General features: G+C 52.3%; 3 protein-coding genes across 6 annotated transcripts in view; 2 read left to right on the top strand and 1 right to left on the bottom strand.

The window, feature by feature from the left end:
* Nucleotides 1-13,384, top strand: part of OTOP2 (otopetrin 2) — a 27,574-nt gene extending 14,190 nt beyond the window's left edge. The window contains exons 2-8 of the mRNA XM_080560752.1: nucleotides 5,460-5,648; nucleotides 6,274-6,698; nucleotides 7,172-7,308; nucleotides 7,926-7,984; nucleotides 8,643-8,776; nucleotides 9,224-10,113; nucleotides 10,980-13,384. Coding sequence (XP_080416878.1) covers nucleotides 6,305-6,698; nucleotides 7,172-7,308; nucleotides 7,926-7,984; nucleotides 8,643-8,776; nucleotides 9,224-10,113; nucleotides 10,980-11,150 — 1,785 coding nt within the window. The 5' untranslated portion in view covers nucleotides 5,460-5,648; nucleotides 6,274-6,304 and the 3' untranslated portion in view covers nucleotides 11,151-13,384. The remainder of the gene's footprint in view (nucleotides 1-5,459; nucleotides 5,649-6,273; nucleotides 6,699-7,171; nucleotides 7,309-7,925; nucleotides 7,985-8,642; nucleotides 8,777-9,223; nucleotides 10,114-10,979) is intronic.
* USH1G (USH1 protein network component sans) overlaps nucleotides 1-20,030 on the bottom strand; it is a 25,883-nt gene extending 5,853 nt beyond the window's left edge. For 2 of the 4 annotated variants that reach the window (XM_080560769.1, XM_080560768.1), the window contains exons 1-2: nucleotides 19,784-20,029; nucleotides 2,666-4,180 (exon numbers count right to left, since the gene is read on the bottom strand). In XM_080560769.1, coding sequence (XP_080416895.1) covers nucleotides 2,666-2,829 — 164 coding nt within the window. In that variant the 5' untranslated portion in view covers nucleotides 2,830-4,180; nucleotides 19,784-20,029. Of the gene's footprint in view, nucleotides 1-2,665; nucleotides 5,447-19,783 lie in introns of those variants that run through there. The other 2 variants (XM_080560766.1, XM_080560767.1) reach the window with 2 other exon arrangements.
* Nucleotides 12,334-26,134, top strand: OTOP3 (otopetrin 3). Its single transcript, XM_080560751.1, has 8 exons — nucleotides 12,334-12,458; nucleotides 13,954-17,228; nucleotides 18,062-19,032; nucleotides 20,021-20,157; nucleotides 20,885-20,943; nucleotides 21,529-21,647; nucleotides 22,271-23,202; nucleotides 23,977-26,134. The coding sequence occupies exons 3-8, from the start codon at nucleotides 18,645-18,647 to the stop codon at nucleotides 24,145-24,147; spliced, it is 1,806 nt and encodes a 601-aa protein (XP_080416877.1). The 5' UTR covers nucleotides 12,334-12,458; nucleotides 13,954-17,228; nucleotides 18,062-18,644; the 3' UTR covers nucleotides 24,148-26,134.
* Nucleotides 26,135-26,141: the final 7 nt, after the last annotated feature.

A 26,141-nucleotide genomic window follows, 5' to 3' on the forward strand; every position in this document is an offset into this window, starting at 1 on the left:
GCCACTCCAAGGCTGGAAGCCCTGCTGCTCCCAGCAGAGGCCCTCGGGCCCCTGGAGACCTGGAGCTGGACGGACGCCCGTCACCGGCACAGCGGTGCTAACGGACCGTGCTGAGGAATTACTGCCTCTGAAAATCCGCAACACTAAATGCCAGCGAGCCTCTCTTTTCCCAGCCGTCACGCTAATTGGGTTTGTTTCCCTCGCTGGAGCCCAGCCAGGAGGAAGAAAAAGGCTTTTTGTGCTGCTAACAAGAAGGATGAGGCAGTGCTAATGCCTCCATCCCGTCCCTTCTCTCCATCCCCTTGCAAAAGTGGCACCGAGGCACAAACACGTCACCGGCTGTTACAGCACCATCTCTCCTGCTCCAGCCTGGACAGTGCAACAAGCCCGCTTCGTTACCCCTTCTCTGCAGGCCAAGATGACAAACCTTCCTCAAGGACCCCCCAGTGATTTTGCTGGACTTTATTTCCCTGTCCCCACCTCAGCCCCACGGCACTACCCGCTGAATGCACAGGCGCACGAGCATGACTCCTTCACTGGTGACAGAGCCGGGCTGACCCTAAATGCCAGGGGGGCAGGAGCAGTGATTTTTGCCCCCACAGCCTCGCTGGGGTGTTTGGGAGCAGCCTGCCCACAGCGCTCAATCTAGCAGATGGTCTGGGTGCCAGCACCACTGCACAGTGCTGGCGAGGAGGATTGGGCATTTCCAGGCACCGCTGAGACCCCCCCATCTCCCCTCAATCCCAGAGCCTGCATGGTTTCCCCTCCCTGGCAGCCCTGCCTGGGAACTTTTTCATTTCTTTTGAATCCAGCATTGGCTGCAGGGACAAGGAGGTTTCACTGGTTTCTGCATGGTGCTGGGCAAGGAGGTGAGCGCATGGCTGTAAACGCGCCCTGCAGCCCCACAGACAAATGCTTTTCTCCCCCATCCATCACCTAAAGGGCACCGAGCCTCTGCCGCGCTATTTTCCCTGTCAGGAGCAAATGTATATTAGGCTGTTAATTAAACAGCGGCCAAGCTGCACTCAGACACATCCGCAAGGACCTTTTTATCCAACGTGAATTTATAAAAGGGGCCCTTCTGTGGAGATGCAGCCCTTGGGATTTGTGGAGAGGCGGGAGCTGCTAGCATGGATGTGTGGGGCAGCACAGGGCAGGCTTTAGGCAAATGCCCCTCCAGAAAGGCTCTTGGCCATCAGAGCATCTCTGGAACCATTTCCATTGTCAGGGTCCCATCCCCAGAGCTCCTGCCCTTGTCTCTCTGGGTGGCACTTTCCCAGAGCTCACAGCAGATTTTTGCTTCTGTCTTGCACGTTTCCTAACAGTGCTGGGCACAATCACTGCCAAGCTGCACCCAACAAGTCCCAAAGCCCCCACTTTGTCCCCCGGTGGCTGTGACACCACGTGCCACAAGTCAGGCGATGGGTGCACACAGGAGAGCAGCTCCTGATGCAGCTGCACGGTCTGAGCAGCATCCCAGGGCATCACCTCCCACGGTGCCTGCCCTGAGAGCATCCTTTCCTGAGCATTCCCCTAACGCACCAGGCACTCAAGGACTTCCCAAAGCAACTGTACACACCCTGGATCTGAAGAGAAAACCCTTTACAATGGAAGGGCAGCAACGTGTGACAGAGCTCTGCCTGTAAACGCAGCGGGCCAGGCTGAAGGTTTTACACAAGCCGACCGGAGCATCAGGAGGTGCTGAGCCCAGGAACAAGTACAGCAGGGATGCAGCCGACCTCATACGAAGGAGAGCTGCAAACACAGCCCAGGCAGGGAAATCTCAGCTTGGGAGCTGACGGCCCCGCTGAGCCCTGACCCAGGAGGAGCACTGAGCCCATCCCAGGAGGCGTAGCGTACGTCCTGGCCCCAGCACTATTCCTCAGTATCAGAAGAAAAAACAACAAAGCATCCCCCCAACAAAGCCTAACGCCCTCCCAGTCCCACTCCCCACTCCCCACACATCCACGCCGACAGCACCAGAGACCCTCACATCAGGCAGCCCAGACGGAGGGGTTGAGGGAGGCATCAGCACGGAGCAACCCCACTGGAAGAAATCTGCTCTTGGGGGATCTGCTCCTAAATTTTCCAGGCTCCACGCACAAAACAGGCTGCTGGTGGGGCACACGTTCAGACCTAGCTTTGGGTAGAGCAGAGGAGCATCACCGGCTGCCAGCTGGCACGGCACACGTCTCTCCTCTGTGCGAGCATTTCGTGGGACAGAAGGAGCTCTTATTGTCTCTGTCCCCTCATTTAGAAGGGCTAAGGGCTGGCTTTGTGGCGGTGACCTGATGTGCTGGCATTTCAGCTCTGCCTGTCCTTATGGGACCTGACCCAGGACTGCAAAGCACTTGCAGGGGGGACCCAGCCCTACCTGGGGAGCTGCAGGAGGGGTTTGGGGCAGGAGCAAAGCCACGGGAAGTTATAGGGTCAGAGAATCAGGAGAAACACAGAGTGGTCACCAGGAACGCAGGATCAGACTTAAAGCACCAAAGGGATAGAAACATAACGGGTAGGGGACGAGAGGGGAGGCGTTATGGACAGAAACTACCAGTTTGTGGAGCATCTGTACCCACGCTGACCTGTGAGCAAGGAAAAGGGGGAAAGCCAGGGTCTGAGCTACCCTGTCCCTGGGGAACGGCACCGAGCACCCGCCAGCACTCACCCTCTGCTGACGATGAGGCGCAGAGCGTCCAGGTTGCCGTGGTAGGCGGCCCAGAGGGTCGGGGTCATGCCATCCTCGTCTGGCGAGTTGAGGTCCTTCTTGGTGGCTTCCTTCAGCAGGTCCAGGTAGCCGTCCCGGGCTGCTCGGTGGTACTGGTCGTTCATGGTGCCGAGCGGCCGCTGGGCGAGCGCATGGGTGCGCGGGGGGCTCACAGGGTGGGCATGGGGACGGGGAGCTGCCAGGAGGGCCCAGCTCGCCTCGCACAGCTCCGCCGTGCCAGGACACCTGAGAAGTCCTGGCGGGGAGGCAGGAGCTCCTTCCAGCCACGCTCTGCAATGCTTCCCCTGGGTCCTAAACGTCCTCCGGCACTGGCGGCTCCTCACAGGGAACCTTTCACGCGCCAGCTCCGCAGCACATTAAAAAGCTCCAATTAAGCAGTGTCGCCGTGCCAGGCTCAGCAGAACACTGTGGGTTCAGGGTCACTCAATAACAGCTTGTAAGGACTAAATATCCCCTAAGTGGAGCTGCACAAAAGTCTCATGGGCCGTATCCTGCCTGATATCCGCTCCTGAGCCCCCCTCACGGTCAGTGGGGCAGCATCAGTGGGCCGATGGAGCAGGAGCCCCCTGCCTGCACTCACAGCCCCGTCAGAGCAGGGAGCAGCAGGGAGCTGCAGGAGCCCCAAACCGCTCCTGTCCGTGTCTCAGTTCTTCTGCCACGACGTGCTAGAGGGGCCATATCCGTCCTCCAGCATCCTTTATACCAACACTAAATTTCTGCAGGGAGCTGAGCATCCCGAGCAATGCCTCCACCCCAGGGCCAGCTCTCGCAGGATTCCCAGCCCCGGGGCACCCTCTGCCGTCGGGAGACACCGAGCCGAGCCCGGGTGCTGGCTGAGGCACGGGGCTGTCACAGGACGTTGTGCCACGAGGAGAATTGCAACCCCTGGGCCATGCTGCCAGGGAGGAGGAATTTCCTGCTCCTCTCCATGCACAGCGCCAGCCATGCCCTGCAGGACCCTGGCGCTTTGCTGGCTGAGTGCCCTGGCTCTAGGGATGGGGGGCTCCGGGGATGAGCCCACGTCTGCCACCAAGGTCCTAAAATGGCATAAAGCCACTGAGCTGGGCTGGGAGAGCGGTGAGAGAGGGAGGACAGAGGAAAGGGGAAAGACTGGAAGAGCAGCAGAGAGGGCTGAAAGAGAGGCATGAGAAGGAGGAAAACCAAAAAGAAATGCAGCTTATTCTTCTAAGCAAGAAAATGCCCAAAGAGCGCAGGGTGGCCCCAAAGCAGCCCCCGGGTACACCTGCACGAGCTGCAGTGATTAACCCCGGGGTGACCGGCACTGAGTCACGGTGCCGGCTGCCTGGGGACACCTGTAAGCGCCCTGCAGGGAACGCTCACACCTACGGGTTTGTACTCACCCGCTCGGCCTCCCCAGGCGAGTCCTGACGGATGCAGCAGACACAGAGGTATTTGCCGCTGGGATTCTTCAGGTGAAAAGCAGCGTAGTAATGTCTGCAATTCATTACCGAGGTTATTTAATGATTCTCGTACTATTAATTAAGCTTGTTATTACTACCATGCTGTATGGTGGCTCCCACGGGGGATAGGGAGCATTGCCCAAGGCAGCAAACACTCTTTCCTCTGTTGCTGGCTGTTGAGGACAAATGAAGGAGAATAAATCAGTGCATGTAGCCCAGGGGGTCTGTGTGCCTCTGGCTTCTGCAGACTCTTTCTAAAGGCCTCTGCGAAACGTAACCATTACCAGCTCCTGTTCGCTGCACGGGGGGTCTGGGCTTTCCCTGGGAAAGGCAACAGAGTGAGAACAGCTCAGCCGCTCACCCCCAAAAGCCCCAAGCTGTGTGGACGAGTGTAGCCAGCAGCGCGGGTGGCAGCCAGCTGATGGCAGCTCGGGCAAGGCGCACGGAGGTGCCCCCAGGCCGGGCACCGGGGCCACCGCTCGTCCCCGCAGTGCCAGGGGGCTGGGGTGAGGCTGGAGCTGGTCGCAGGATCCCCGTCAGGCTGCAGGGTGTGAGCGGCGTGGAGGGGCCCGTGCCCGAAGTCGTAAACGACGAGGAAAAGCTCCGCGAGAGGCCGCCTCGTAAAGGAATGAAACTTGTCCCTAAAACTGCCCTGCGTCTCGCCACCTCGCCCCCTGGGATATCTCTCCTCCAAGAGCTGGAGGAAAAAGTCTCTCCTTGCCTCCAACCTAGCAAATGCTTGGATCCCACCTGCTCTGTATTTTGCACCATGGCTCCTTTCTCCTCGGAGCAGAAGTTAAGCTCCCAAGGGCCAGAGAGAGGTGATCCCACCCCAACGAGCGAAGGGCAGTGTGCCAGCAAAGGGGAACACGGATCCTGGTCTCCAAATCCTGCTCCATTCTTGTGCTAAACCTTCCTCCTTGTTGACATTGTGCAAAAGGGTTGAGCTGCCCTTGGCAGTGAATAGATAAAAACGCAAATTTCTTCTTTTTCCTCAAAAACTTTCCCTTGTGGGGCAGGCTCGGAACCCTGATGGGAATTGTACGGGGTGAGGCACAGTATTTACCGTGCTCAGTTAACCAGAAAGCCCGGTCCAAAATCGTCAGCAAAAAAAGTTCATCACCTAAAGCATCTTCTTTCAAGGGGTGAAATCTAGTCCCTGCAGGGAGATCCATTTGGTGGGGTCGCTTTGCTCTGTCTACGGCAACTGTGACCCTGTGCCCGAACGGTCTGTGCCATTCTCAGCAGCGCGCTCACCTCGTGCCCTCCCCAGGTAAATAACCCTTATCTCTCTCCTGCTTCCCCCAAATCAGCTATTGCCTAAAATGGATCGCGTGAGTTTCCCTGAGAAGCCCATGAAGCGCTGCTGCCAGCTCCAGACATGGTGTAAATCACAGAGCCATCCCAACGGGTATAAATTCTTCGGCTGACCAAAGTGCGGCACCAGGGGAACTTCTCAGCCTGGCAAGAGCAGAGATTTGGATTCCAGGCAGCAAATCAAGGTTGGTGGAATGGCTTAGTTTGAACAGTTACTTTGCTTTGATTCAGGCTTTTTGTAGAGAACCAATGAAGTCCCAAGCCTGGCATGGAGAAGGGGCTTTAGGAGGGATGAGAGCAGACACAGCTCATAGCACTCTTGTTGGAACTGCTATAAACCATGGTGCGAGGTTCCAAAGACACCCAGGGCTTTCTTACCTTTCAGCAGCCTGCTTCTGAGCCAGGAAGTATGACGTTCTCTCTGAACGTGTAGTGGTTGACATTTAGAAATCAAACCACGTTGGATATTTGCCTCAGGGTGTTTGAGCTTGGGAGTGCTTTTCTGGTGCTTTTCCAGTATCTTACATCAATAAACACCAATAAATATGCGGTGTGGCAAACTAGGCATGCTTTGTCAAATTGACCTGGAATCTCCCCAGGCAAAAGCATCATAAGAAAGAATATAGCCTTCAGGGAACCGGGAAGAAAAGGCATGAAAATGAGCCCATCCTTCTTTTTGCGCTTCCTGTCTCAGCCTTTCCCATTCCCCTGATACGTTCGCTCCTCCTCGCACCACGTCTCACTTTGGTCCAGCCCTGGACTATTCAAAATGAAGTGACCTTTCTCATTCACGGCCTCTCCTCCCGGCAGCATCAACCCTCAGCTACGGCATAGCTGAACCATGACTGAAGAGCCCGTGCAGAAGGACAGCGAGATCCGACGCTCCAACTCCAGCATGGGCTGCGGACACAAGGACGACAAAGCCAGCCTGGCTTCGAGCCAGATAGCACCTTACAGCCACCAACCCTCCACTCCAGCCTCCAAGGAAGTGTGGAAAAAGGGCGGCCGCATGTTCTCCATCCTGCTGGCCGTGCACTTAGCCCTGCTGGCCTGCACGCTGGTGAGCAGCGGGGCTTTTGAGAAAATTGCCGTGCATGATTACGATGTCTTCTTCCTGCTGACTGTCATGATGCTGATAGTCATCATCTGGATCATCTTCTACCTCGTCAGCACCGCCCGGTGCCCAGATGCCATCCTCTGCAAAGACTCCCACGCTGGACCCATCTGGCTGAGAGGTAGGAGCTCTTGGGGGGCTAAGGCTGGAGGCGAGAGGCAGGATGAGCAGTTCACATGGGCATTAATTATTACAAGAAGGGACGACCACCTGGGGCACAGGCTCCTTCTCCTGTGCTGGGGTGTAGCATCATGCCCTGCTTCAGGTCTGCTCCTAGTCCCCCCTGGCTTCACTGCCAGGTGTCCCTTTACCTGCAAGGGCTCTCAGCTCTTTACAACACCAGGCTCCTTCCCAGCCTTGCCATTTTCCATTGCAAGACCTGTTAGTCCCAATCAGAGTGGAGTGTTGATCCAGATGACTTTCCGAAATCCCTTCTAGCCAAAATTACTCCATGATTTGGGTGGTGGGAGAGGAAAAACTGAAGTAGAAGCAAAGCCTCTCCATGGCAGTAGTTCCTCCTCTTCCTTTCCCCCATCTGCATTATCCCCACGTGCACACATCTCTCCAACCACAAATATTCTGGTTCTTCAACAGGAGGCCTGATCCTGTTTGCCATTTTCAGCCTCGTCATGGATGTGTTCAAAATAGGATATTACTCCAGCTTCTACAGCTGCCTGTCTGCGATCAAAATCATCTACCCCATTGTGCAAGCAATATTCGTGGTTGTCCAGGTGAGGCGGCTGCGCTGTGCCCTGGGGAGTTGTAGAGGGACAGAGCCACCAGGGGAAGGAGCTCCAGTCTCACGGACGTAGGGCAGCTCCCTCTGTGGCAAATGCAGGCGGCTCAATTCAGCCCAGCCTCAGCAAACATCACCTCCAGCAAACCACAGCAACTTCCAGCTGTGGCAACTCGGTTTGAGGCATTGATTCAAAGCAGTCCCAGCCTGTGATAGTTGGATTTATGCCAGGATGCCTTGCCACAGGCTCTAAGCAGCATCCAGCCAGGTCTTTCCCATGAAGAAAAGAGAGGGAGGAGGACGGGCAGGGCAGGGACTGCCTTGCAGTTTGCAGACCATGCACAGAGGACCACCTGCTCTGGGACAATACCAATGGGGAAAGAGGTTGGACAGGGACAATTTAGGTAGGAATAGGGTTTGGGCACAGGCAGAGCAGGGGCAGTGGGACTGGGCAGGAGGAGCAAAGAACAGACCGCAGAGAGCAAACAAAATGGCCAGGTTTATGGGCTCACAGCCTGTGCCCGGCTGGACCAAAGCTAAAGAGAGATCCCTGCTTCAGAACGATGGCTTTCTTGCAACAAAGCTTTCTTTTTCTTCTTGTGTCCTTGCCAGACATACTTCCTGTGGATCTCTGCCAAAGACTGCGTCCACGTCCACCTGAATGCTACCAGGTGAGCACTGCTGCTCTTCTTTATCCCTCTGGTCCAGAAAAATGGGGCCACTGCAAATCTCCTGCACTCTCTCACTCAGCTGAGATGCCACAAGGGGATAATCCCATCTCCCTTAATGCTAGCCAAAGCTAAAACTGCCAAGTTTCCAGCTAGCCTGGAACCATTGAGGTTTATGACCTATGGATTGAGCAGGGCTGGAATACAAGCATAGCTCAAACAGATTAGTATTAAATAAATGATTAGCATTATATAAAATGCTTCATAGCTGACTTCTGCTTCCCTATGGAAAGCAAAATGCAGTGGGCAAGCCTCAGGCTAAAAAAAAAAAAAGAAAAAGAAACAAGATCTTGTCCACTTTTGCAACACTGGAGACCAACCCAGACCTATTAATCTATTCCCTATTGAGAAGCTCCTCCAAAACCAACAGGAGGATTCAGGCTTTGCTAATTCTTATGAGCATGGACAAGAAGTAGGAAGGGAGTGAGAACAGCAAAGCAAAGGTTTAGGACTTCTAGCCTTGACAACTCCAGAGTCCTCAAACCACTTCAGGCAGCTCCCACAGTCCCTCTGACCACACGCACAAGTCTATAACGTGGATGGGAGCAACACGGCCTAAGGCCATTGCCTTAATCTGGGGATCCTCCTCCTTCTTCTGCAGGTGCGGCTTGATGCTAACTCTGACTACAAACTTAGCGGTGTGGATGTCTGCAGTGACAGACGAGTCCGTTCACAAAGCACACTCAAAGTTGAAGAAAAATGTGACAGATGACCTCCTCAGATGGCTCCTGAAAGGTAATTTGCCCATTTGTGAAGCCATCTGGTGCAGGACTTGAACACTTGGGGTAGAAATTGATCTTCACATCAGGTTTTATCAGGGCATTTTCAGAAGGCCCATCTAGAGCTGAAGATTCCTTTAACAGAGCCGGTACGTTAAAAGCCAGGTCTTAATATTTGTTTCTTCAGTGTGCATCACAGAGGAGAGTGGAAGGTGGAAGGGTCTGGACAAATGGGATGAGAAGGAAGAAGGGAGGTAAAAAGAGATTTAAGCTGCCACCTAACTTCTTTAGAAAAAACACAAACACCAAAAAGCTGAGGTTGATGCGTCCTTGTTTTCAAAGGTCATGTATTCTTCTTTCCGTGGTCTTGTTTTTCACTGATCCTAACCATCCAGTTCTTTGTGGCTGCTAACAAGTGCTGGCCTCTAGCTGTAATACATCTATGTGTTTTTATCTTTTTCAGTGGGAATGAGAAGTAGCTCAGCTGAAGTTTGCAATTGCAACAGCCAAATCTGCCAAATCTTCAAGAATGGATACTTCTGGCTGTACCCCTTTAACATTGAGTACAGCCTGTTTGCCTCCGCCATGGTTTACGTCATGTGGAAGAACGTCGGCCGCTTTATAGACCACCACTCCCACCACATTCACCACCTGAAGTTCAAGCTCTTCCGAAGGACCTTCTTTGTAGGCATCGTGTTGGGCCTCATCATTCTGGTGAGTGGCCTGGGAGTCCTTATCGTTTACGAGGTGCAGGTAAACTCCAGCACTGAATCCAGCAAGAAGAGCCAAGCACTCACCATGTACTACATCTTCAACATCGTGTGTCTGGGCCTGATGTCTCTCGTCTGCATCGGAGGCTCCGTCATCTACCGCTTTGACAAGAGAGACATGGACCGGCACAAGAACCCAACCAGGACCCTGGACGTGGCCCTGCTGATGGGCGCAGCCCTGGGGCAGTATGCTATTTCTTACTACTCCATCGTGGCCATCGTGGCCAGCACACCAAGGGACGCCATCAGTGCACTCAACCTGACCTACGCCCTCCTGATGATTGCTCAGCACACCTTCCAGAACATCTTCATCATCGAAGGCCTTCATCGGCAACCCCCCAAGGAAGACCACAAGCACGGTTCTCGCCAGAAGGACCTCTGTGGTCTCACCTTTGTCAATGTCAGTGCGGTGTCCCTCCGCGTGCCTGACGGCGGCAGCACCTTGGCACCTAGCACTGCCCCTGGCACTGAGGCCAGCCTTCCTTCCGACCTCGTGCGGTCCCTCACGGCCCCCAAGAAGATGAACTGGAGGAGGAAGTGCTTAAGGGAGATCTCCATGTTCCTCCTGCTGAGCAATATCATAGTGAGTACATGCAGGGGGAAGAGGGGAGCGAGCACAAGTATCTGTAAAGGAAAGCATGTGGCCCATGCAAAAACTACCCTTTCTGTGCTTCCACTGCATGGGGAGTGGACTTATTTAAATTTTTAAGTGCAGCCAGCTCTAATTCCCTTGTCATTTAAAAGAGCAAGTCTCCTGGAGTTAAGATATTTTAGGCTTTGCTGAGAGAGGGCATCAGTAATCAACAGAATATCAGACAAAATCGGTGGGTACAAAAGAATGAGTTTCAGTAGCTTCATTGAGCAGATAGTAGAGTAGCTTACTAAAAGCAATAAAATAGATTAAATCCTTCTCTTACTCACCCAAAGAAAGGATGTTGGGTGGATTCAAAGAAGAATTACAGCTGCACCTTCGAAGGTGCCAAGCTACACATTACATCTCAAGATTCCCAGCTGGTCAATGCATCACATCCTCTAACTCACTTTACGCATCAGCTGATAAAGAACATGCTGGCGACTCCCACCCAACCACACACACTCAGGCTGAGCTTCTGAGCTTAACTTACGCATGCCGAGCCTGAGCAGCCCAAGCTGCTGCCAGCTCAACCCTACCCTTGCTTGCTCCTCCCAGAGCCTGAGCAGGCCACATCCACACTGACACACGACATGCTCACCTTCTTCCAAATCCATCTTCTGCGCATGAATTGAAACTGTTCTTTCGGTACAACACTAGCTCATATTTGATCTTGATTGTGAACAGGAGCTCCTCGCGTTGGTCTCACACTCAGAAGGTTGTTCTTTCCTCATCTCTCTCGGGAGCTGTCACTGCAGGTGCTTGCTCTGCCATACGCCTTTCTCACCACAGTGTTATTCTCTCATTTCCTCAAACAGCTCTGGATCATGCCGGCGTTTGGCGCCCGGCCCCACTTCGACAATGATACAGAACTGAACTTCTATGGCGATTCCATGTGGCCGGCTATTGTGGACATTTGCCTGCCTTTTGGGATCTTCTACCGAATGCATGCAGTGGCCAGTTTGCTGGAGGTCTACATCATGTCCTAAAGAATCTCTTGCAAGGAAGATGAGATCCTCCTCGAGCAATCCACCTTCTTCCCACCCCAGGGCTGGGAGACTGCCCAGGGGTCCCGAGGGATTCCCAGCACTGCCTGAATCACGTCCCCTCGCAGTGTTGGGGCATTTCTGAACTGTCAGTGAAGATCATCCAAACATAGTCCAGATTTTATTTTTGCTACTTGTGTGTGGATGGATGTGCATATGTGTGTCTGAAGTTCTTAGAGTTTAACAGAAAAAAGGGATCCAGCATAGGATCATGGTTATTACCCTTGATTCATGCAAAGACACATACCTTCCTTCTTAAAAGCCTGTTCACTCCACGCCACTGACTTATTGTCCCGTGGGGTAGGTGCTCAGCCCCATTGGACAGTCAGTGTCTGCCTGCAAACGGGCCCAATCCTGCCTGCACGCAGAGACCAGTGGGCACGAGGGGCTAACCCAGGTGCGGAAGGCAAAGAAAGGGAAACCACTCGCCTTCTGGTACGGCCAGTCAGAAACCACTCCCCTGCAGAGATGTGAAAAACAAGCGATCAAGAAAGGTTTGGGGAAATGCTGGATCCTTCCTCTTTGTATTGCCCATTTCAACTGGCCTTCTCGCCCCTTCTCTGTATCAGCCCGTTGTTTCCCTTCCTCCTGGGGGAAGCTTTCTGCGCCAGGAGGGAGTGCTATGCGCGGTCCTGGGCTGGCCCTGACAAGGTTGAAGCCCATTTTTCCCCCATTTTTTCCCGAATCAGGGCTCAAGAGCCATAAATATCTTATGGGCAATACAGAATGATGGAGAGATTTGTTTTTCTTTTTTTTTTTTTTAAATAGATGATTTTTTTTTAAATATACAAACATTTTTGTACACAAGATTATTTATTGATTTTCACTGTAACTCTGACCTCCTAGAGGGACCTTCTGCACCCTGCAACACAGCAATCAGTCCAATGCTACAGCTCTCCCTTGATCTCCCATGCCCTCAAGGTACGATTGCACTGCACCTGCCAGCCCGTGCGGGCGTTGAGGCACAAGTTTCTGGGTGCCCGCAGCTCTCTGTGAACCATGGTATGGTTGAGGAGGCTTTCAGGGCAGGACTCCTGGGCTGCAGGAAGTAGAAACGGGCCGTCCGCCGTGCCCAGAGGCCAAGCGGAGCCGTGGGAAGCCCATGCCGCCTGGTGTCACTCAGCAGGGAAGATGAGTGCCAAAATGGCACAGCTGAGGCAGCCGTCCGTACCCTGAGACATCCAAGGTTATTGTTCAAATAAAGAATAGCGCACAGGCGGCAGAAATCTTTCAGACTTTTCCTACAGACATGTGTGCATCTGCCAAAGGAAAAAAAAATAAAAATAAAAGGAAATCACGATATTTGAAACCGAGTGATGTGATTTTCTGTCTAACAGCCCAGACTGCACGCACTGTGCTAGCACTGCCAGCCCGGGCATCTCAAACCACCTTCTCCCTCCAGAAACAGACTCAGACCCCCAAACCAGAAGGCAGCGGTGCCCCTGGGCGGTCTGACACCAGGCTCATCACTCCACCATTTCTCTGGGGCTGGCATTGGGCACCGTGAGCCCATTTCCCCTGCCCCCAGGAGACTGCAGTGACCCAGCACCCCTGGGTGGGTCCCTCCTCCCCTTTGCGAGCCTGGGAGCAGCCTGCCTGCCTCTCCTGCCCCATCAACCTGGCAGAGGCTTAACTCTTTTCTGGCATTGATCTGGTAAAGATAAAATCTCTGCCCAGAAACCACTTTTTCCGAAACAAAAGCCTTGTTAATTTTAACTGCGGGAGTCACAGGTTATGTCAAGAAAGAGACGTAAATTGTGCGCAGACGTCAGTCCTACGTATGCCCTCATGCTTTGTTTTACCCCAAGCTGCTGAGCTCTGATGGGCACACAACACCTTCAATCACCACCTCTGTTCCTTAGGGGCATGCAGGGTTTTCTTCCTGCACACCCAGTGCCTGATACCAGGTACCCAAGCCTGGGTGCACTAAGCCAGGCAAGGCAGCGTGTGAAGTACCAAGAGAGCAGTAACCACAGAGGCATTTCTGGGACTAAATAAAATCAAAATGGGTGCAGGGACAACCCCACAACAACCCAAGCAGCACTGATACTGAATCCCAGACCAATCACTCCAAGGTGACGGATCAACTGGAACCACAACATCCAGCCACAGGTTATCACACCCTGATAAATCACAATTCTGGGAATGCCACAAAGTCTGTGATGCCCACTTGCTAACCTGAGGTATCTCTGTGCTGCAAGTGCGGGCACGGCTGTGGTTTGCAGCTGAGGGCTGCGTTCTTCCAGCCACACACTTGCATTTTGGGGGAGGCAGCAGGTGGGGTTCACAAATAGCTATTTCCCTATATCTATATACACAATAAAGGAGAGGGAAAGAGTATTAACAAGCCCAAAAAGAAAAGAAAAAAAAACAACACACCACCCCCCAAAAAAAACAAACACCACCCCTCAAACAAACTGAAAAAAACACCCAAGCCTTAAGAAAACCCCTCTGTGAGCATGGGCCCTGCTGTATGCTCAGGGACTGCCTACCCAAAAGATTTCTGTTGTCAGTTAGTGTGCAAAGGGATTATCTCCAAGGCTGGTGGAGATTTGCCAAGCATCCCAGGCTTGGGACCAAAAGCTGGGTGTGCCACGGGGTAGGCGCTGCTGCTGCCGAGCCCTGCAAGGCAACGTGCCCGATCCAAGTCTTGTGCCCTTCTCACAGCCCCGTCGCTCAAAGCAACTCCTCTTCTTACTAGGGAGTTGGAAGGAGGGGAGAACAGCCCCAACACGGCCTACCTGAGAGACATGAAGGGGTCCTGTTAGTTGAGAGCTCCTCTGTCCTCGTGAGAGGGGCAAAGCACTGCCGCCAGCTCCATCTTCCACACCTGGAGGCCGGGAAACTGAGGCACGGGGCTTGGGTGCTGTGTCAGAGCGGAGAATAAGGCCGGGCTGGCAGCATCCTACCGGGAGGGCTGCCATCGGTTACGGAGCAGAGATCAGGCCTGCATTTGGAAAGGGGGCAGCGACGTGCCTCACGGTGACTGCCAAGTGGCTGACATTGCACACGAAGAGCTGCAGGAAACCAAAGAGCTGCCGCTGGGGCCCTCAGGCCTTGCAGGAGCTTCAGGAGCACTCACTTCGGTACAGAAACACCCCGGGGTGCCAGGAGCTGAGCTGCAGGGCCTCGGTGGGAGCGCTGAACCCCACCGATACAGTCACCCCTCAAGGGAGCCCAGGGTTAAGGTGCCACAGCCAAGGCTTTGCAGGCAGAGAAGTGAGAAGGGGGAGAGCTGAAGAGCAGGAAACAAGAAAGCGCTGCTCATAACAGAGCGGGGAAGGTCACGACCAAGGCCTGACCTGAGTCATCATCCCAGCACTACCAGGGCTTTCCCACCCCCTCCTCTGCTTCTTAATCATCTGTTATTTGAGGGCGAGTTTTGTTTTATTAGCAGGGGGGGGAAAAAAAAGAGTCTTTTATCTGAGTGATTTGCTCTGAGGTACGTCAGTGACAGGGGAGCAATCTACGTTAATCATTACTGCCAGTGGGCAGCAGATGCGTCGAGAAGGTCACAAGGCGGGGGGCAAGTGATGGGCTCGTGGCACAAGGCAGGATTGGCTCTGGGGGCTTGCTTGGAGCCAGGCCAGGAGCTGGCGATGGAGGAACACTTTGCAGAGACCGAGGTAATGGGCCGGCCAGCAAGGGGCACCCCAATGCCCACAGGAGGCCCAAGCAGCCTCTGCCAAGGGCCAGAGAGGAGGACACAGAGCTGAGCATGGCGGGGACGGAGCCGGGTGCCAGGGCTGGGCTCGCCCTGCCCACACGGGACAAAGCTGCTCCCGTGGTGACCCCCAAAGGGTGCTTGCTCCCTGGCCCTGCAGGAGACGTCACCGGCATGGTTATCAGCGGAGGGGAAGAAGGAAGGGTGTGGGCTGGCTGGGGAGGCACGAGGCGCTCAGCATTCCTCAGAAAGCCTTTGGGCAAACATGGTGGTGAGGCGCAAACCTCCTTCCTCCTTGGCTCCTGTTTACAGATCCGCTTGGCCCAGCCTGGGTGCTGTTACTGCTAAGCGCAGATAACGCCATTAACAAGCACCCTGCTGATAGCAGAGGGGCATTTAGCAGCTTTCCCTTGGCCTCCAAGTAAAGGCAGCTTCTCCAGGGCAGCAATCTGAACCACCTGGATTTATGTGATTGATCCCATCAGCACAATTCATCCACTTTTGGCCCTTCTCCTGCACACTTGCATGTTTAACATCTCTTGTTTAAACTTGTGTCAATATGTTTAAGCTTTTTAACTATTAACAGCTGCCATTCTTCAACATAAAGGCCAAATCTGGAGGATTAACTAGTCTTCCAGGGATTTACACCTCCTTTGACTTTAATCTCACCTCCAAAGCCAGTGAGGGCTACAAAGGATGCTTCATCTTTGCAGCCCAAATGCACAGTCCTGTTGGCAAAACCACTGGGCAAGGCCGGCCCCAGCATTTTACTTCACGCTCATCTTTAAAGGAGGGTCCTGTAATTTCACCTAAATTTCCTTACCCAAGGGTATATTCAGACTCCTGGCCTCCATTTCCCAGCTCTACATGGTCACACCAATTTACAATCAAGCACACTAAAAAGCAGCCAGGTTTGTTAACACCTCACATGAAAATTGTTGGCTTTGTTCAATAAGAAGACCACCAAGTAGGTCTTGGGAGATCCCAAGTTCACTGCAAAGCTCTGGAATGGGGTCACAAGTAGAGCCAGGCACCCAAAAGCAACCTGGTGGCACTCAGAGAACCCCAGAGCAACAAGGCAAGGAGCAAGGTCCTGCACGCAGGCTGGAGGTGCTGATGCTACATGGGAAGGCAGAACAAATCCAGCCATGGGTAGTCATAAAAACCTGCCCAGATCAAAGCATCCTGGCTCCACCACAACCAGACGTTAAACATGACCCTTTTACCGACAGACATGAAATGCAACAGCTGCTCTGGCGCATGCTGGGTGTTCTCACCTGGGAGCAATAGGCCCCCTTCCCTCTTGTTTTCCGTCCATTCGTCACATCCCGACGGATGATAACCTGCACTCCCCCACCCACTCCACCCCCTATCGGTTTCTTGTAAGCGTTTCCTGGCTTTCAGCGCCAAGCTCACGTGTTTGCCAGCTGCAAGAACCCAGAGCTTCTGGGAGTTCATCCTGGGACACTCAAAGAGCTCCTCAGCTTGCAGCACGACCCTCTGCACTCACTGGTTCATCCAGAAATGGCAAATCCCCATTTCCAACCACGAAACCAGGGGGATCAGCTCACCACAGAATCCCAAAACAGAATTAATTTGTCATGCAACAGAAACAGATATAGCAAAATTTGGGCCTAAAGCATCCCCAACATCACAATGCTGAGCCTGTGGGGTCTGCGCACAAGAGTCTGGTTCTGCAGCCATTATCTACAGGTCACAGCTATCAGCCCTGAAAGCAGACACATTTCTGCCAAAAGAACCTCAAATTCAGGCAGTCTCTGCACCTAGGCTGGACTGAGTTTTGCCTTTTGGGTATCTGTGCCATGGATAAAGACACAAAGTAGTCGCACGCTTGAGGAAAACCTTAGGAATTACCTGAAAACAAGCGAGTGGGGAACTGATTTTAGCCAAAGCCAAGCACGCCCATCTCTGCACCCCAGAGCAAGCCTGTGCCAGGAGATTAAGCCCCAGGGTTGCTCGAGCCATGGCACAAATTAGTCACCACGGCTTGTGGTTTTACCAGTTGGCACATCCTGTGCCAAGGCCGCTCGCATGGGGCAACCCAGCAGGTGTATAAAGGAGCTGCTCCCCATTGGCTGCCCCTGGCAGAGCCAAGAGCTTCTGGCTGAGTAATTAAAGTAATGACAATAATAAACCCAAAGTAAACAAGGTGGAAAAAAAATAAAAAAAAATCAATAGGCTCAAAGCAGAGGCCACACTCGGCGAGGCGCAGTCCTGCCGGCTTCTGCCTGCACCTTGGTCCGGCAAGGACAGAGACATCCCGGGGGCACCCGAGTGGGTACTGGCGACGTTGGCTCTAACCGGGGCTGCAGGAGGCTGTAGGAGGCTGCACGGAGGTAAGGGCTGGCATTTGGCTGCTCTCGGTGGCACACGGGTCCAGGGTCAAGGGGTTGGGGCTGCAGAAAGCAGCTGCCACGCACAGCCTCGTCTGGGCGCTGGGTGCCTCCTGCTGCAGTCTGGATGTGTTTTTGTCTGGTTCTTGTGATGCTGTGGCCTCTCTGCTTCCTCCTGTGCCCGCAGAGCTGCGTAGCTATGGCCCTAGGAGAGGGGAGGGCAGTTGATCCTGTGCTAGGAGAGTTTGGGAGGCAAACAGGGAAGAGTTTGGGATTAATCTCCACTAAGTGCACTGAATCCCCATCGACCAAAGGGAGACAGCATCTCAGTGCGCACACAAAGAGGGAAGCACTGAAATTTCAATCCCTTCTCAGATGACTTCTCTCCCAAAGATCCAAGATGAATGCATAAAGCATCTCAGGGACTGCTGTCAACCCAGCCACCCTGCTCTGCAGGCAGAGACACTGCTCCCTGGGTGACAGCGCGTCCCCACGCGCTGCGTCCATGGGCAGCCTGGTCTCGCCTGACCACAGCTTGCCAGCCAAGGAGATCACGCTGTCGAGGGCAATATGCTTCTCCTGAGATCTTTCCAAAAGCTGGATAGAAAAGCTCCCAGGCTCTGGCCATTTTTCTGGGCCAATCCCTCAAAATCCTCTGTGTCAGTGTGCTCAGGGCTCCGTGCTTTTTCCTCTGTGCTACAAGAAGAAAAAGATAGAAAAAATGGTGTTAACTCTGCCCATCTCAGCCCTCTGGGGTGGGAGGCTGGGTCTTTTCCCAGCAGCTTGGATCAAAATTTACAGACCCCTCCTTTTTTTTTTTTTCCCCTCCTTTCCAGCTCTGTCGCAATTTATGCACCCATACAAAGAGTGTGGTGTAAATCTCAGAGCCCAAAAACATAGAAGAGAGGTTGGACCCATCAACCAAGATCAAACGGCTCTGAATGTCAGAGCAGGTCTGAGCTTGTTCTGCATTCCCACCTAATCCCTACAGCAACAAAGGGAAAGGAGGAGACCTGAACCCAGGGCTGCACACGGGGGTGTGAAAGGTGAGGATGAAAACAGTTTGGGCACTTCTGGTCCCAACAACTTCAGATACATTTGGGAAGGACAGAGACACCAAATGGCCATTGTAATGCAAGCGTCTCTAGACAGTTTTTGGTAGAAGGGCCTTTTCTTTGTGCCTTGCAATGATTCTGGAAATTTTTAATGCTAACCTGGCCTAAACACCAATCTATTTTTTCCTCTCATCCAGCTTTTGGAGAGGGAAAGGGAAGCTGCAAAGCAAGTAAGGGAGGTCCCTGCACAAGCTGCTTTGACACCAGTGCACAGCACCTCCCAACCCAGCATGTCCCCTACTGCCCCTACGCTTTTTAACCCCCCTCTGTTCACCGTGGCAGGTGACCTGCAGGCAGAGGAGCTATGTCAGGCAACAAAGCCTCAAGGCAAAAGCCCTGCCACCACTGCAAGAGGAGGTCAACCTCAGCCCCAGCGGGCACCTCCACGATCCACTACGAGAAGTCCTGGCTGTACCGCCACTGCTCTTTGCAGCAGCGCGACAGGCAAGCTCAGAAAGCCGGGCAGCTCTTCTCGGGGCTGCTGGCCATGAACGTGGTGTTTCTGGGCAGCGCCTTCATCAGCAGCATGATTTTCAACCACGTGGCCATCACGCTGGCGGACGTCTGGATCCTGCTCTCCATCCTCAAGGTCGTGTGCCTGTGCTGGATCATCTACTACCTGCTGGGCACCAGTCGGCAGCCACACGCCGTGCTCTACCGGGATTCTCACGCGGGACCAGTCTGGATTAGGGGTAAATTCTGCTTTTATTTACCATCTCATGCCTTCCCCCTTCCTCCTGGAAGATACAGAATTCCCTGCTATTAAAAGATCTAGAAGCCACAGGAGATGTACGTAGGGCAATGTGAGTCTCCCAGTGCCCTGCCAGCCTGTGGTGCAAAGCCAGGGGGAAGACGGGGGCACAGGGCATGTCACAGGGAGGAAGCAGAGCAGCCAGGGAAGCCTTGAATTTGATTTTCCTTCAGCCTCCGGTGCAAACTTGCACTGTGGTCCCTTCCCACCCACAGCCCAGCGATGAGCATGGTGCAGCCCCGGGCTTCCCTCGCCCTTGTTTAACGTCACAGCGCTCCCGTTTCCAGGGGAAGATTCCTGCCCAGTGAGTCACCGCGCAGTGACACCTGGCTTTCCTGGGAGATTTTCCATCGGTAGCTGCCCCACTTTCTGAAGTGACACTTCTCTAAGCAGCCCTGCCTCTAGCCTATCAGGGAGTTTATAATTAGTGCACGGTCTTGATAATTGAGCAGGGAGAATTGAAGGGAAGAAAGCTGCAAGCTACCTGAGGCTGCAGAGAGGCGTCGAAGGAGAAAGAGAAAACAGCAGGAAGGGTCCCAACTTCTTCAGGTTGCTGCTGCCAAAAACCTCAGCGAGGTCTGCATTTATCTTGGGGTTTCTCCACAAGGCAGAAACCATCGCCCATCATTACCTTACTTCTGTCACTCCAGCTTGCATAGAAAAGGAAACAAAAAAAACCAACACATTCCCACCTTGTATCCACGCACAGGAAAACACCTTGCATCATCTCAACACCTCCAACCAGCCAAAGCACAAAACTGGGTTCAGGACCCAGGCTTCCCTTTCTCCCCTTCTCTAAAATCACGGGACTTCCAAACGGGAAGGACACCAGCTCTGCACAAACCCAGGAGTCTCCAGACCCCAGCTGGGCTCAGATGCTCCTCACACGCGTCTTTGCTTATTTACTGGTGCTTTTGCTGTTTGTCCAGGGTCACTGCTGCTGTTTGGCAGTTTCAGCGTCCTCCTGAACGTCTTCCAGATCGGCTACAGCATAATACAAATCCACTGCAAATCCAAGGTGGAAATCGTGTTCCCCAGCATTGAAATCCTTTTTGTTTCCACCCAGGTAACGCACGTCACCCTCCTGGGAGCTCGCTTGCTCTCTCTGTCCCACTGCTGGGAGGCAAAGGGGCGGGGGGAAGTGGGGAGACTTGGGAAAGCGGGTGCATGTGAGGCAGGTGTTCTCATGAGCACTGAAGTATCAAATGCCATTTCAAATGACACCCACCCACATTCCCAATGTGGCAGGTTAAGAGACAAAGTAGTAAGATTTAGAAAGACATTGCTCTAGCGCTCGCTGACACACTGCAGAACCCAGATGGGTTTGCTTTGCAACATAGAAGTAGGGAGAGAGGAGAGGAAACTTCACAGAAATATCTTTGCACCAGCCTCTCTATTTGCTAATACATCCCCCATTAAAAAATAAAAATAAAAAATCCTATGCATGTAAAATATCTCATGCCATTTGGTACCAAGCCTCTTTTTGCCCAAACCCGTATTTGAAAAGTAAGCTAGCTCCCATCCCAGCAGCAAACACCTTGGTATACACAAGACAAAAAAAGGCAGATCTCCCAGACCTCCTTTGGCATTAGGTGCAGGCACACACATGCTGGGGTCACCCAAGGATGCCGGCATGTGTGCCAGCACTGAAACGCAGGTACACAAGCGTCCCTGTGCATAGAGGCAGGTTTCCTCCTACCCAGACACGTGCCGTCTTGCCCGCCCAGCCCTTTCCACCGCATGTGGCATGCTGCCAGCTTCACCCTGCTCACATTATTGTTATTGATTTGCAGGCTTTTTTTCTGTGGCATCACTCAAAGGACTGCATTCAAGTCCAGCACAACCTCACCAGGTACAAAAAGGGGGGAAAAAAAGCCTTCCACTCCCCTAGAGGAATTATTCCTTTCTATGTATTATTCCCCCTTGTCTCTGCCAGACCTGCCTCCATCTGACCTGGCACAAACTCTCTCTATTCTGCATCACACAAGAACCAAGCTACGACACGACCAGACCCATGCTCCTCACCATCTCTCTCTGGTTTCACGTGTGCCTTAACTGCTTCCTCTTGTTTCCAGATTCCTTCCCACTGCGTGGCTCATGGCCCTATTAATTCATGGGGGTGGTCTCCCCGGTCCCACCACTAGGAGTTGTCTCAACCTTCCCTCCCACATCCGCACCCAGAGCCAGGCCAGGTTCAGCAAGGAGCCTTCCTGCTCTTTGCAAATGGCCACATGGGGACATGCACAGCTGTATTTGCACGTGCAAAGCCATGTCCCAGTGCCCACACACAGAACAGGCCCAAAAGCATGATATTTGCATGCGTCCATGCACACACAAGTGAGAAGCAAAGGGCAGCACTTCACGGCAGGGGGACGTACACTCAGATATAAACAACCTCCACAGGCAAGACTTTAAAAGCGCCTTTCTGTTCGTCCAGGTGTGGGCTGATGCTGACCATAGCCACTAACTTCCTCCTCTGGCTCTTGGCAGTGACCAACGACTCCATCCACATGGAGATTGAATCTCAGCTGCGAGAGGTGGAGCAGCGATTGGCAGGTGAGGCTCCTTGATCACGCATCCCTGCTCCTGTTAGGCTGAAGTAGATGACCTCTGGGGGAGACAACAGTTCTGGATCCCAGCGATTCAGATGTCACAACTGGTTCCCCCAAATTCTGCGACTTCCCTGTTACTGGACATTGTCTAGAAGAGATGGGCTGCACAGGGAGGACATCTCAAGCTGCTGGGGGAGGATGTGCCACGAAGCCATGCACCCAAGGGCTAGGAGAGGAAAAGCTCACTGTAAATTAGCATTTTTTGTTCACATTTGCCTATCAGCTGAAAGCAAAAGATTGCCAAAGTAGAAGAGACTTACATCATTGCTATACTTCACTTTCTGAGAATATGGGGGGAAAAAAAGGGGCGGGTGGAGTGGGACAGGATGGGTTGACTAATAGAGGGGGCTTTGCTGTGAAGGAAGGGGTATCTCTCATCCAGTACTTACGATGTGCTAAATGCTGTTATTCTGGAATCCTCACAGCCTTGAAGACCTAACTTCCTACTGATTGCTGTTACTGAGATAGAGACAGATGCTGTTCCTGCACACAAGAAACTTCCAGAGATGGCTGTGACATTCAGACCATCTCCCTCTTAATTGTTGCCTTCCTCTTCTCACACTCCAGGCAATGAGACTAACTCGTGCGCATGTCCAAACACAACCACCTGCAAAGTCTTTCAGAAGGGCTACATCCTGCTCTACCCTTTCAACACCGAGTACTGCCTCATCTGCTGCTCCGTCCTCTATGTCATGTGGAAGAACGTGGGGCGACGCATCAGCCACCACCATGCCCCTCACACCAAGCCCAAGTTCAAGCTCCAGGGGGTGGTCTTTGGGCCCCTGCTGGGTGCCGCTGCCGTAATCATTGGGATCTGCGTCTTCATGATGTACCAGATCCAGGCCACGGGCTCAGCCCCCAACCGCCAGGTCTTCGTGATGTATTATTCCTACTACATCGTGCTCCTGCCCCTGATGAGCGTGGGTGCAGTCGCCGGGACAATCATCCATGCCTTGGAAAAAAGGGAGCTGGACACGCTGAAAAACCCAACCCGCAGCCTGGACGTGATCCTACTGATGGGGGCAGCCCTCGGCCAGATCGCCATGTCCTACTTCTCCATCGTCGCCATTGTGGCCACCAACCCCAAGGACCTGTTGAACAGCCTCATCCTGTCCTATTCTGTCCTGCTCATCTTCCAGTACATCACCCAAAACATCTTCATCATTGATGGGCTCCAACGGGAACCATTCGTAGCAGCAATTGAGGCAAGGCACGCAGGACGCTCTGGGCAGCATTCAGTGGCTTCAGAGCTGCCTGGTGAAGAGACAACGACACCAAGGAGCACACAGGAGCACGCACAGGCCTCGCCCAATAAAGAGGAAGAAGTGAGTGAAGAGCAAAATCATGAAGCGCACGACCAGAGACGAGTGAGTGTGCTGGAGCTCGGGCAGGAGTTCCGGAGAGTCTCTCTGTCCTACATCCATTCCTACTCTCACCTGAGCTGGAAGAGGAAAGCATTAAAGGAGATCTCGTTCTTCTTGGTTTTGTGCAACATCATAGTAAGTATTGCTCTCTCTGCCACGTCACCGCTTCACTGAGTCGTGATGACCTGTGATACCAAGACAGATGTGCTCTCTTCGTCTTCCTTCTGGGCCACCCTTCCAGACAAGGAAGCTTTGCCTACAAGGTTTCGGCCTCCTGGTGGGGCAAGTCAAGTCTGTTCTCCTGTTAACGTCCCAGTTCTGTAATTCTGAGCTCCCTCTTTCCCACTCCCATAATTTTAAGCTTCCTCTTTTACCTAAGAGCCAAATATGGTGACATTTCCAGGGTGCAGGAAGGAGACAGCTAATAAATCCTTAAATGCCAGGATTTTAGCTTCTGAAAACATTATAAAAACCATTAAGGGTGTTTCATGAGATAGCTGGAGGAACAAGCAACCAGCAGTGAGGCTTTGTAATCAGCAGTCTGCAGGACTGGAACTCACCTAATGTGCTCTGGCATCCTGAAGCAATATGAAGTTTCATTACAACCTTAAACAAGTGAAAATGAATTGGTCAAGGAAACAGAGAAATTCTGTAGAAAGATGAAGCTGCCTGGGGCAGAGTGAGGTTATCATTAAACTTCCAGAAATTTAACAGACAGTATTTGACACGTAGCAAGGAGCCAGCAACAGAACTAGAGAACTTCCCTCCTCTTCCCAAGCAAGGGAACCCCTCTGACACTCTTGAAATACTCCTACAGTTACTTGAGCCAGTGCTGAGATTAGAGTGCAGGTAGGAATCAGCTTGCCATCCTCTGACTTGTGCTTTTTTTTTTTCCTTATGCCTCTGTAGCTGTGGATAATGCCCACATTTGGAGCTCACCCTGTGTTTGAGAATGGACTGGAGAAGTCATTTTATGGCTACTCTACTTGGTTTGCCATCGTGAACTTCGGCCTCCCACTGGGCGTGTTCTACAGAATGCACTCCGTTGGGGGACTTCTGGAGGTTTACATCTCAGCCTGAACCAAGCTCTCATCACTCCAGAGGCTGCAGTGAAACGACGAGGCTGAACAAGGATGCAGTAAGCAGTGGATATGCACGTGGAAGCTTTTAAGCTTTTTCTCTCCAGCTTCTGCTTTGACTTCTCCTTACACAACATCTCCACGAGCTTTTGAAGAAAATGATGTTGGTTTATATTGTTATTTTTTCTCCACAGAGAACAGAATGAAAATCCACTAACTAACTGCCTTACTGCCCTGCAGGAGCACGCTGGCACTTTTCAGTAGCCTGCCAATGGATACTGTATGGTAAAGTGGGACTTTACCAGCTGCTGTTGAACTCTTCCAGACAAAAGAATGTAAGAGCAGCCTGCAGCGAGAGCAGAGGCTGACCTACACTCCACAGAACTTCAAAATCCACAGCCAAGGACCTCCAGCCCCACCACTGCTTGCCAACCCACCGCCCTGCAGCACAGAAAAGCCCTACCAGTACCAGGCCCACTAGAAGCACAAACTCCCAGTCGTTCAGAAATAAACCAAAAATACAACTTGTGTAATTTCCAAATGGACCATTATGCTGGGAGCTGCTGTAGTGATCACTAACACTTATCCTCGCTGCTGCTTTGCACATCCACAAACATTTCCCAAGGTCCACATGAAGGAATACAGTTCCACAGTGTGGTGCCTGATCAAAGACCTGTTCGTACGTGCTCCGCAGGAGCTGCTTGCTTGGAAAGCACATGGGGGGTGCAAGGGGGCTTACGACTATGGGTCTTAAAAACAGACTGATGAATGGAAATAAAGAGAGATTGAATGCTCATGTGTATCTGGTGAAATCTCTGGGAATGCTCTTCACTCACCAAAGACCAGACTCAAAAAGTTATCTGAGCATTCAGAGGTTATATGAGATTTAAGGGCAGGCCTTGGTTTACATAATTTTTTTGTTGTCAAGAGCTTTCATAACCTTTAGCCAAGGCCAAAGTAGCATGGTACAAAATGCGTCTACATTATTGCTTTGGTTCGTCTATAAATCAATCCTAGAAGCAGTGTGGATTTAGGATAAGAGCATATAAAGGTTTTGGGTTTTTTGTTTGTTTTGTGACGCTCTAGATAAGTAGACTCCCAAGACAGGACCAGCGATGAGAGCTAGAAACCCCGACTACATGTATCTCATTCGCCTTCTCATTTACCGTTCAGGCAATGAAAGGACCTCCCTCTGAAACTAAAAGTGAGAACGATTGCATGAGCATGAACTTTGTCCAATGGGTGTTTTTACTTAGGCCTGTGTCAACAGAAATATGCCATGAGAAATAACAGCTGGATAAATTAGGCTCCAATAAAGTTAATTATTATTCTCATTCCATTTTGTACCAAGAGATCTATGGGAGATGCATGCTATGATCTGGCCCTTTCAAATTATAAAAAAATCTCAAACCTGCTCCCTAGTTTTTGACAGCGTGGGGACAAGGAATGATGTACTTCATGAGCAAACCCATGACCCGGACTTTTTCTGTGGCACAATAGCTAAAACACTGTTTTAGTTACTAAGCCTCCACCGAGTAGCGACTCTGGAGGCCTCCCTCTGAGATATAAATGCTAAGTCCCGTAGGTACTACACACAACTGTGGACTGAAAGAGAAGTTGATGTGATTTCTTGCTGGTGAACAGGCTGGATTACCCGAGTACATGATTAGCACGAATAGGAATGAAGCCCACTTCCTCCAGTTCTTAAAAACGAGGCCCTCTGTGTCCTTTCCTAACACCACTCAGTTCTAACACTGCACATAAAGGTAAGAAATCCCACAAGGAGCAACAGCAAAAGCACTCCTGTTTTATGGGTCTCAACCGCACAAAGATTTTAGTGCACAGTTCACAAACTCAGGAACCTCGTTCCTGTTTGCTCTAGTTCCTTTTCTGTACCTTTTGAGGCAGTTACCTTTGATGATGTCTCATGCTGTAAGCACAAAAATGGCCAGAAGTACACAGTTCAGGCTCCTTTTCCGTAGTCTCATCTTCATT

Source organism: Anser brachyrhynchus, assembly GCF_964034855.1.
Source record: "Anser brachyrhynchus genome assembly, chromosome: 18".
In the NCBI taxonomy this organism is placed as follows: Eukaryota; Metazoa; Chordata; class Aves; order Anseriformes; family Anatidae; genus Anser; species Anser brachyrhynchus.

Excerpts from the sequence above, each read along its gene's own strand:
- OTOP3 (XM_080560751.1), top strand. The coding sequence starts at position 18,645 with ATGTCAGGCAACAAAGCCTCAAGGCAAAAGCCCTGCCACCACTGCAAG. Across the intron at positions 19,033-20,020 it reads GGGACCAGTCTGGATTAGGG|GGTCACTGCTGCTGTTTGGC; the intron begins GTAAATTCTGCT and ends CTGTTTGTCCAG. Across the intron at positions 23,203-23,976 it reads TGGTTTTGTGCAACATCATA|CTGTGGATAATGCCCACATT; the intron begins GTAAGTATTGCT and ends ATGCCTCTGTAG.